At 32.0% G+C, this 12057-nt stretch overlaps 2 protein-coding genes across 2 annotated transcripts; both read left to right on the top strand.

Annotated features, from left to right (window-relative positions):
- The first annotated feature begins 563 nt into the window (after positions 1 to 563).
- On the top strand, positions 564 to 4622 carry Spt-I (serine palmitoyltransferase subunit I). The gene is made up of 6 exons (XM_065512482.1): positions 564 to 998; positions 1867 to 2360; positions 2423 to 2552; positions 3527 to 3724; positions 3910 to 4275; positions 4344 to 4622. The coding sequence occupies exons 1-6, from the start codon at positions 948 to 950 to the stop codon at positions 4509 to 4511; spliced, it is 1407 nt and encodes a 468-aa protein (XP_065368554.1). The 5' UTR covers positions 564 to 947; the 3' UTR covers positions 4512 to 4622.
- A 2207-nt stretch (positions 4623 to 6829) lies between these two features.
- On the top strand, positions 6830 to 12022 carry SdhA (succinate dehydrogenase, subunit A (flavoprotein)). The gene is made up of 5 exons (XM_065514265.1): positions 6830 to 7077; positions 8843 to 9357; positions 10110 to 10986; positions 11066 to 11268; positions 11338 to 12022. The coding sequence occupies exons 1-5, from the start codon at positions 7024 to 7026 to the stop codon at positions 11666 to 11668; spliced, it is 1980 nt and encodes a 659-aa protein (XP_065370337.1). The 5' UTR covers positions 6830 to 7023; the 3' UTR covers positions 11669 to 12022.
- The last annotated feature ends 35 nt before the right edge of the window (positions 12023 to 12057 follow it).

Here is a 12057-nt window from a genome sequence, read left to right as displayed (position 1 = left end):
GTGATTATGTCAAACTACATATATAAAAAATATTCGCCGGAACGCCATTATGTCAAACTCCATATATAAAAAATAAGTGAATTCGCCTGTATTTATTTCAATTCGCCACTGCTGTCACCTTGTTAAATACGCCTTGGATGGCACCTTATTAAATGCACCTTGCACGCGATACTTTGTGCCCTTGGTGACCTCAGAAGAACAGCAGATTAATTTTTTATTCACTTGTTTAGATTTTTGTACTGTCAATTCACTTGTGTTTGTTGTGGCGAAAAATACAACAAACTCCAAAGCTAAAACAACCATAGGCAACTTTGACAGCTCAATTATCTTTATTAACAAAAATAAAGTATCTGTTGTTTTTGTACATGTCGTCACCTTCTATAAATTCGCATTGTAATGCACATTTGCACTGACGGTAACATTATAGTTTGAGATAGAAAATATTATTTACTAAATACACTGAAAATATTATTAAAGCTAATGGGTAATATTAAGGAATTACGGTAAAACACAACATACAAAATAAAAACTGTACACATAAATAATATTGTCTTCTTTTACAGGTAAACAGCACACCCTATCAGTAATTACCATTCAAACATAACTTGGTGTTAGCAAAAACTTATCTTTCAACAGCACGCATAAAAAATATACAGAACAGTAGTTGTTTTTATTAAAAATTTCTAAATGAAAAATTAGTCATTCCATTTTCATTAGCTCATGGTCATTCATATAAGAGGAAAAAAGAAGAAGTAAAGGATTGGAATATCTTTGAACATGTTATGTCGTCATTGTAGTAAATTAATTAATTAATAACTTGCACGAGTTTAACAGTGACGTTTTATCGCTTTTATATTATTGGTGGAGCTTCAATTGTGCAATTTGTGACAACACCGTAGACATTTTTCAATCAAAGTACATAATATAATCTAAGAAACACGGCAGAAATGGTGGCCATTCCATATTTATTTGATGAAATTCAAAGAATTTTTACAAACGTAAGTGAATGCTTTATAAACAAATTTATTCAAATATGTATGTATATATGTAGAATAGACCCAACCCTTAAACAATTGATTGGCTATTGTTCACACATTTATGCAAAAGTTGTGTGGACAATAATTTTCTAGACAGAAATATGGTTAAAGCAGTTGATTTTGCTTTAGACGATGATGGTCTGAAAAATGTTTATAACTTGATTTTTCACTCGACATTAATTGGTATACCTTGTTAGAGAGATAATTTTCTGTGTTAAAATCAATTTTTTAAGGGCCGGTCTAATGAAGATGCTACCTATCGTCGGAGCCTCAACATAAGTCCTATGAGTGTTTTTAATTTCTGGAGAACAAAAAATATTTTTTATTTTGAATGGCACATTTTTTTGGCATATCTCGAAATAGTTAGGTAAGTCAATGAACAATCATCTATGTATACATATGTTTCGATCAAGTGATCGATTAAAACTATTTTTAAAAAATTACATAGGGCTGCTTGTTGGCGCATCGACGATATGAACATATCTGCTTATTAATTATATATACATTTGTATGTATGTATGTACATATGTACATACAAAAACTAAACTTAATTTTAATTGGGACATTCCCAAACATCCTAATACGCATCCATATCGCACACCTAGTTCAAAAGTGACACAACTCAAAATTTTAATTTTTCAGAAATCGAAACTAATGAAATAGAACTGTTTTTTTTAGCAACAGTTAACAACAACAAAATACTATTTTTTTAGAGATAAACAAGTGTATTGTGCATAGTTTAAGCATATAAATCCGAAAAATGAATTTTGAATTGAGTCACTTTTGAACTGGGTGTACGTTATGTATATTAATTATAGTATTGTTACAGACTCCTTTGTATGCCATAGTTTTGGAAGCTTTTCTTCTATTATCTGTAATTTGGCTCTTACTTTACAAACGCAACGGGCGCAAACGCTATAGCAAAGAGGAGGAAGAGGAAATAATAGCCAGCTATGAGCCAGAACCTTTAGTGGCAAATACTGATCCTAATCACCCATTGTTACGTACCCATGTAGTGCAATCGAAAGTAGGTAAACGTGTGGTGGTCGATGGTAATGATTGCCTCAACTTAGCAACTCACAACTATTTGGGTTTGCTAGAGGATGAACAAATTTTAGATGATGCCTGTAAAAGTCTTCGAAAATATGGTGTCGGTTCCTGTGGTCCCAGGGGTTTTTATGGTACCATGGATGTTCATTTGGAATTGGAAGAACGCGTGGCTAAATTCATGGAAATGGAAGAAGCTGTTGTTTATTCATATGGATTTTCGACCGTCGCTAGTGCCATTCCAGCATACTCCAAACGAGGAGATATAATTTTTGTGTACGAATATTTTCCTTATAATTTTATTAGACGTTAAGTAAATAACTTCGTTTCTATTTTAGCGATGAAGCTTGTAATTTTGCAATACAAAAAGGACTTGACGCATCACGTAGTACAATCTATTATTTTAAACATAATAATATGAACGATTTGGAACGTTTATTAGATGAACAGGCTTCAAGAGATTTAAAGGTTATACTATAGGAAATAGTCAATATTTATGTACATTCTAGTGATCAAAATTTGCATTTTAATTGCTACATTTCAACGTACCTAAAATTATAAAAGAATACATACATCATATCTAACATAGTTGGGGGTAGTGCACTAAATGATGATTGAAATCAGCATTGCACTATAACTCACTAATATTGCAAAAATTTTAGTTTGCACTATTTTTTATCAGCTTTAGTGATAATGCTTATTTCTTAACTAGCACTAAAAAAAATTAGTGATAGTGATAATTTTTTAACTATCACTAAACCAAGATTTAGTGCAAAAAATCTGCACTACAATTAATTAGTGCAAAATTTTAACCTGCAATCAAAAAAAGGCTGCATTAAACATACTATCACTAAATTTTCAAAAATGAGTAGTCATGAAATTGTTGGATCCAAATTCGAAAAATTTTAAATATTTTTAATGAAATATTAGTCTTATGTTTTAAATTAGTGTACAGAAATAAACTTAAACCATTTTGAACTTAAAAATTTAGTGCACAATTTGAAGTTGCACTCAAATTAGTGCAGAAAAAAAGTTGCAATAAACTGATGATTGCATTTTTTTAAATCAACTAATTTAATTTTGATTGTAAATTTTTTTAACTCACTATCACTAATGTTTAGTGAGGCTGCTAATTTTCAACTCATCACTAAATATGAACAAAATGATTGCACTAATTTTGCACTATCACTAAGTATTAGTGCAAACTGCAAAATTAGTGCACTACCCCCATCTATGATATCTAACAACATCTTGGCGTAAAAAACGCCAACGCCTTACTCGATGAGGCTGATTATGAAATATATACACATTACCCTTCTATAAATTTATAAACGTTGAAATATAGTGATAAACTAATTTAATTGGACCGACCACTCTATTGTACATTCATTTGTACATTAAATGAAATTAATATTAACACTAAATTTATAATCATATTTCAGAATCCCAAAAAGTCATCAAAAACTCGTCGATTTTTAGTAGTTGAGGGTATTTATATAAATACCGGAGAAATTTGTCCTTTGCCCGAATTGGTTGCGCTTAGAGCCAAATACAAACTTCGATTGTTCCTTGATGAAAGTGTTTCATTTGGAGTTTTAGGTAAAAATGGTCGTGGTCTTACTGAACATTTCAATGTCAATGTAAGTTGTTTGACGAATGGTGATGATATACCTAAACGCAAACAGTCTAACTAACATTTTAATCACCATTAGTAAAAAAATCGATTCTGTATTTTTCGTTAGTTAAATGGTTTTTGCGTTTTTGATAATTATATACACCTAACAAACAGTAAATTATAATAGAAAAATATGTTGTTTTTTTTTAGCGTGGTGATGTTGATTTGATATGTGCAGGCATGGAATGGGCTGTAGCTTCTATTGGAGGGTTTTGTGTTGGTTCCCATTTTATAGTAGAGCATCAACGTCTTTCTGGTCTTGGTTATTGTTTTTCCGCCTCATTACCTCCAATGTTGTGTCAGGCAGCAATTTCTGCTTTGAATCGATTTGAGAAAGAACCACAGATATTTGAAGAGTTACAAAAGAATTCTAAACTGTTGCACAATATATTTTCACAGCTTTCTAAACTTCAACTTAAAGGCAACGAATTGTCTCCGGTTAAACATCTGTACATTGCAACGCCCTTGGACGATGCCATCGAAGAAGATAAAGCTCTAACTGCTATTTCGGAAAAGGTAATTATATATATACATGTACATAGATGAAATCATTTCGATTCACATTTTATTTTAAAATGTTTCAGTGTATTTCTCAAGGAATTGCTGTTGTTCAAGCTTGCTATCTTCATAACATGGAGAAACATCCTATACGCCATAGCCTGCGTATAACTACAAACCGTCTTTTGTCTAAACGAGAGATTGAAGATGCCTTCAATACTATTGAAGAAGTTTCCAAAAAAATATTGCCATAAATTGTTTGATATGTATGATTGGCATAAATATTTACAAACATAGTACATACATATGTATGTACGTCGTACATGCTTATTTCAGTATATTAAATTAAGACAACAAATGTATAAGCTTTATTTTTCTTTTTTCACAAAACTAATTGCAAGCAGCAGAATACTGAATACTTAATGTTGAAATCAACTTTCCGAAATTTTATAGCATCATGTGAATTATATGAAGTACAAGTTGTTCAATGACCAATTCAATTCCAATTTAAAGTTGATTTTATTGATAATTTTCTTCTTTTGGTTCTGATCAAGGCGTATTTAACAAGGTGACAGCAGTGGCGAATTGAAATAAATACAGGCGAATTCACTTATTTTTTATATATGGAGTTTGACATAATGGCGTTCCGGCGAATATTTTTTATATATGTAGTTTGACATAATCACGTGCTAGTTCTGTAATCAGCTGTTCTAGTGAGGTCACCTTATTAGATTCGCCTTGGTTCTGATAAAACTTTGGAAATAATTACAAAAAAATTTGTTTACAATTTGTATTTATAAATGACAGCTGTTTTTAACATTTGGCCGAATTTTTCACAAAAACAAAAAGCATGTTTTTGCCCAAGGCGAATTCATATAAGGTGTACTCATTAGCCCAGCTGATTATCAGCTGTTTTATCCAAATTGTCAAAATTAGTTTGTGTTGGTGCGCGCCATATATATATGTGCAAGCAAAGTAAATTAATAAAGTAGCGACAGTACTACAACAAATACAACATTTACAAAAACCACAAGCAATTTTGTTTTTGGTTTAAGGTCTGAGCTGTCAAAGTTGCCTGTTGTTGTTTTTGCTTTTGGGCTTGTTGTATTTTTCGCCACAACAACCACAAGTGAATTGACAGATTAGACCAAAGTAAAAAAAATAGTCAGCTGTTCTACTGAGTCTACTTTATTAATTTACTTTGTGTGCAAGTTGCATTTAATAAGGTGTCATCGGCAGCACAGCTGATTATAGAAATAGCACGCACAAATGTCAAACTACATATATAAAAAATATCCGCCCGTATGTCAAACTTATATATAAAAATAAGTGAATTCGCCTGTATTTATTTCAATTCGCCACTGCTGTCACCTTGTTAAATACGCCTTGCACTCACCAATTGAAATAAATACAGGCGAATTCACTTATTTTTTATATATAGAGTTTGACATACGGGCGTACGGGCGAATATTTTTTATATATGTAGTTTGACATTTGTGCGAGCTATTTCTATAATCAGCTGTGCTGCCGATGGCACCTTATTGACTATTAATAAATACTAGGATCACCTGGTCACAAAGTATACAGAGGCGTCAAATTTGACAGTTCAAAAACACTAAAATCAGCTTTTTTTGAAATTGTTTCGATAGAAAGAGAAAACAAATTTGCGGTTTAATACAGACAGTGCGTTAAAACAAACAACTATATAAATAAGCACAAAACCAAGGCGAATTTATACAAGGTGGAGTCATTCAAACAGCTGATAATTTTTTTTTTTCGCTTTTTGGTTCTAACAACTGTCAAAGCTTGTTTTTATATTTAAATATCTACATATTCTAAGCTTATTAACAAAATATCTATTGTTTACATAAATTAGTAAAGCCCTCACTATTCAATTATCTACACTATATTAAGTTTAAATACTTATTTGTTTAATTTTTCATTTTGGTTTTTTGACATTTGTTAAGACCAATCGTTGTTTTTGTAGAACTGACACCACCTTGTATAAATTCGCCTTGCACAAAACCAAACCAGTTGAAATTGTTTCGAACGAAAGAGACAAATATATTTTTTTTGCCGTGTCGCCTCTGTATACTTTGTGACCTGGTGGCCGAAATTCGACCACTTTTAAAACTCTTTTGACCACTTTTATTCAAAGAATTTTGAAATATTTATAAAAAAATATTGTGCACATCTACAGAAAAAAACCTTTTGACCCAAGGTATATTAATTATAATTAAAATACCTTGTTTTAAACCATATATATTTCCTCAATATTGGTGGACAATAACATACTTAAAAGTGTATCACAAAAAAATTTGTGGCCTATTTATATATAAGATAAGATATTTGATTTTTTTAAATTATGATTTTAAATGACCTACTGATTTTTTTCATATTACATAGTTGAATTTAAATAAATATAACACGCTTCGAAATATTTAATACGCCTTGACTACATGCATAGTTTTGGTACATTTTTAAGTAATTGAAAGTACAATTTGGTACATTTTGAGATTTATGTTTACCAGTTCTGTTGCCTACTACTATTTTCCATTCAGTCACAAAAAATTCGAGCGCATGAAAAGTCGTGTGTGTGTGGGAGAGTTTAACAGTTGGGGGAATTTTTTTTAGAGAACTTAATTTAAAAACGAATTAAAATATAAAATTGGTTATTATTTCATCAAAAAGGTGACAACAATAAAAATCGCAAAATTTGTTTAAAAACGTTGCCTTTAAACGGTGCTATATTTATTAAAGTAAATAATGGCAAGTTTAATGCGTGTGCCATCGATTTTGGCAAAAAATGCGGCTGCAATGGTAGGTGAATTTTGGATGGTGTGATAAAACGTATAAATTTTTAGTAAAAGGAAAATCGTTTGACTTGTAATTACACAATCATTATTTTGCAAATAATATAATTTGCATCTAAAGTATAGAGTTGTAACTTCAGCAATGACAATCAACAATTATCGAAAGTCTACCCCCGCGACGAAAATTATATTAAATATTAATGGGTTTTCGTAGTTCTCGAAAAGTGTTTAAATATTTTGCGGTTATGTAATTTTTTCTCTAGCAATTTTTAATAAACTTTATAAAAAAAATTATATAGTCAAACAATTAAATAGGTTCTTTATTTTGCTTTTTATTTGCCAGCATGTGATTAGAAATTATCTAATATTATTATTAGTATATGTAGGTATGTTACGTGCATATTCACGAATTAAAATTTCCATATTTTTTGACACTTGTATAAATGAAAGAAAATATGTACATATATATATACATATATCTTTTAGTTTAAGTTCAGACCAGTCTTCTTCGTTTCTAAAAGTTTACTTCATTCAGCTTTACCATGTACTGATAAATTATAAATAAAGGAATCTTGTAGTAGGTAATTTTGATTGACAATGAATAAATAGACAAAATACAGATAGATATTTATTGGTTGTGGCAGTGTCAGGTAGTTCTTTAAAAAGGTTTTATTTAATAGTGCAATGACCGGTTTCGTAAACAATAGGCAGAACTGCTCTTAGTATAAGCTGTTGGAGGTATTTTCGTTTTAATAACATTCTAGATATCACAGATATGCATTATTGTCAACGTATATTTTATTAAAAATTTTATAACGTTGAACAAATACATGTTGGTTTACATTTGTATGTATAAATTAACATAGATTATCAATAGACTACAAGATTTTTCAGCTCCTACTTCTTATAACCTTTATAGTTTTTGTATTAATTAGACTGCCTCGTAGAACACCATTTTGTAGAAACACAACTCGAAACGATTCATGTTGATGTGGGAAAAATCTGATTTTTTTTAAATAAGGCTCTCATCTGTATTGTTTCCATTTTATTAAATGCCATTATCTGAAATAATAAAATTACGATACATTTTACTCGATATCGAATTCGGCCCCTGAACAAAAAGAACGAACTTGTTCAGTTATTTGTTCTGGACGAAAATTACCAATTATTATGCCCAAGTCTACTAACTACTATAGAAATTTAACATGTTTTTTTTTCGAAAAACTGAAATCTTTACAAGTTTGTAGCAATGAACAGTTTTTAATATGGAAATTTTTCCTAGATATCTTAAGTTTTTTATTTCGCCTTAATATTACATAGCAATGAAACCTGATATCAAAAAAGTAAATTTTCAATAAAAAGAGTAGAATGAAATATTTTAAAACAGTAAAACTCTCTCAAAAAAGATGAATTAATTCTAGGTGTACAAATGTGTGGGTTTCTTACAGATATTTTTATTACATTAAAAATATGCAATAGGTTTCTTTGCTCAAATGAAAACTAATCTGGAATCAAAATTTTAAAAATTCTAGATTTATTTGAAACTTTTTATGAAACATCGTAGATTGTTACGTGAAAAATTGTTAATACATCCGTTTTCAATTACATATTCGCTTTTTTCGTTTATTTGGAAATTTTCAATGCAAAAACAAATGAAAGATTGGGCAATAGTAAAACTAACAGGTAGACGAACAGAGTGATTGTTTATTATCGTATTCGAATGATAACTATAAATGAAATAATATTGATAATTTATGTACGTATGATTTTAGCTTAGAGTATCAGCTGTTGTGCCACAACGAGCTTTGCATATTACACATGGAAACAAGAATGCATCTTCGAAACCTGATGCCATCTCGAAGGAATATCCAATTGTAGATCATGCATATGATGCTGTCGTGGTTGGCGCTGGCGGTGCTGGCTTGAGAGCCGCTTTCGGTTTAGTGGCTGAAGGTTTTAAGACAGCCGTTGTGACGAAACTCTTTCCTACTCGCTCTCACACAATTGCAGCTCAGGGTGGTATTAATGCTGCCTTGGGTAATATGGAGGATGATGATTGGAAGTGGCATATGTATGATACTGTAAAGGGTTCTGACTGGTTGGGTGATCAAGATGCTATTCATTATATGACACGTGAAGCCCCAAAGGCTGTTATAGAGTTGGAGAATTATGGTATGCCCTTTTCACGTACACCAGATGGAAAAATTTATCAGCGTGCTTTTGGAGGACAAAGTTTAAAGTTCGGTAAAGGCGGACAAGCACACAGATGTTGTGCTGTAGCTGATAGGTAAGACAATGAATAGTTTGAAGAAAATACTCATGTATGAAAAACATTTCTAGTTGCTTCACCATAAATCATAAGAAACATTTATTCAGCAGTGTTCGTTCGAATATTGACTATTATCTATATGTTAGTCCTCGTGACTAAAACAAATCAATGAGCATTCCAAATTATATTAATACATGGAAGAAAAATCATCCGAAATATCTTGCGCGAATTTTTACACGGTGCGATCTCAAAATTATCTTTTTTTTCGAAGAAATATCGAATATAAATAAACCATAAATCATAAGAAACATTTATTCAGCAGTGTTCGTTCGAATATTGACTATTATCTATATGCTAGTCCTCGTGACTAAAACAAATCAATGAGCATTCCAAATTATATTAATACATGGAAGAAAAATCGTCCGAAATATCTTGCACGAATTTTTACACGGTGCGATCTCAAAATTATCTTTTTTTTCGAAGAAATATTATCGAATATAAATAAAACCTTTTTACGTCGTTGATAAAAAAAACATAAAAAATTAGTGCAGTATTATTTTTGTTAAGCTACCGCACATGTACAAACATTTTTAAGACATCTTCGGCTATGTAGGATGTTTGAAATTAGATATTACGAATGAGATTTCCCTTCATATGTTTAAGTACGTTGACGTACTTTGTGTTTTTTATACATTTATGATGAACCACTATAGTGAATGTACAATGTCGTTTGTTTTCTATTAATTCTTTTAACACTTAATATATTTTAGAACTGGACATTCATTATTGCACACACTATACGGACAGTCTTTAAGCTACGATTGTAATTACTTTGTCGAATACTTCGCTCTTGATTTACTTTTCGAAAATGGAGAATGTCGTGGAGTTATCGCCCTGAACTTGGAAGATGGCACCCTTCATCGTTTCCGTGCACGCAATACTGTCATTGCTACTGGAGGTTATGGTCGTGCGTATTTCTCTTGTACTTCTGCTCACACATGTACTGGTGATGGTACTGCCATGGTCGCTCGTCAAGGTTTGCCCTCACAAGATTTGGAATTTGTACAGTTCCACCCTACTGGTATTTATGGCGCCGGATGCCTCATTACTGAAGGCTGTCGCGGTGAAGGTGGCTACTTAGTCAATGCCAAGGGCGAACGTTTCATGGAACGTTATGCTCCAGTTGCCAAGGATCTGGCTTCTCGTGATGTTGTGTCTCGTTCAATGACTATTGAAATAATGGAAGGCCGAGGAGTTGGTCCCGAAAAGGATCATGTTTATTTGCAATTGCACCATTTGCCTCCAGAGCAATTGGCTCAACGTTTGCCAGGTATATCGGAGACTGCCATGATTTTTGCTGGTGTTGATGTAACCCGTGAACCCATACCAGTCTTACCTACTGTTCATTACAATATGGGCGGTGTTCCTACCAACTACAAAGGGCAAGTGCTAACCATTGATGAGAATGGCGATGACAAAGTGGTGCCTGGCTTGTATGCTGCCGGTGAATCTGCCTGTTCTTCAGTACATGGTGCCAATCGCCTAGGTGCTAATTCCCTATTGGATTTGGTTGTTTTCGGTCGTGCTTGCGCAAAAACTATAGCCGAAGAGAACAAACCAGGTGCCACACCACCTTCGTTGAAAGACGTATGTATTATACACATTTACATGCAATAATATACAATATACGTCGTTAAATACATATATACATTGTACATATTTTCAGAATGCTGGTGAAATGTCTGTTGCCAATTTGGACAAGTTGCGTCACGCTAACGGTAGTATTACAACTGCTGATTTACGTTTGAAAATGCAAAAGACTATGCAACATCATGCTGCTGTATTCCGTGATGGTCCAGTACTTAAACAAGGTGTTGATAAAATGTGTGAAATCTATAAACAATTCAAGGATGTCAAAGTTGTCGACAAGTATGTTTACACAAAATTTCTTTAATTAATTGATCATCCAAACGTACATTTTTTCTTTTAAAAATTTAGATCCATGGTTTGGAATTCCGATTTAGTTGAAACTTTGGAATTGCAAAATCTCTTAGCTAATGCTAGAATGACCATTGTAGCTGCTGAAAATCGTAAAGAATCCCGTGGTGCTCATGCCCGTGAAGATTACAAAACCCGTATTGATGAGTTCGACTTCAGTAAACCTTTAGATGGTCAACAAAGGAAACCCAAGGAAGAACATTGGCGCAAACACACACTTACATGGATTACCGACGACCAAGGTTCAGTTGACATTAAATACAGAGCTGTTATTGATTCAACATTGGACAGTACTGTGCAAACTGTGCCACCAGCAATCCGCTCGTACTAAACCTCGTTATTTTTAATTTCTTAATTTCAAAGCCTCGGACACACAGATTTAATATCACTATTGCTACATCCTTCCACTTTTCAACGTATTAAATATTGTGAAACGAAATACACAAATTTTTATCTACAACCATCTTTTTTTACAAATGTTACCAATTTTTATTTAGATTTACCTGTTCCTTTTTGTTGTCCTACGTTAAAAAAAAGTTTGATGTAGGTGTGAATTCCTCATTGCTTTCCTATTCGTTTTATTTATTACAAATCTCCTCTATCCACTTCGCCTCCTTTTGACGCTTTAAAAGTTGTAGTTGTAAAATATAAATTAAAAATTGAAATTTAAGAAAATATTCTAAAATTGTATGTATTTTTATTCCGGATGAGTTCTAAAAC

The sequence above is a fragment of the Calliphora vicina genome, chromosome 5 (genome assembly GCF_958450345.1).
Source record: "Calliphora vicina chromosome 5, idCalVici1.1, whole genome shotgun sequence".
In the NCBI taxonomy this organism is placed as follows: Eukaryota; Metazoa; Arthropoda; class Insecta; order Diptera; family Calliphoridae; genus Calliphora; species Calliphora vicina.
This window is presented reverse-complemented; position numbering and strand designations above follow the sequence as displayed.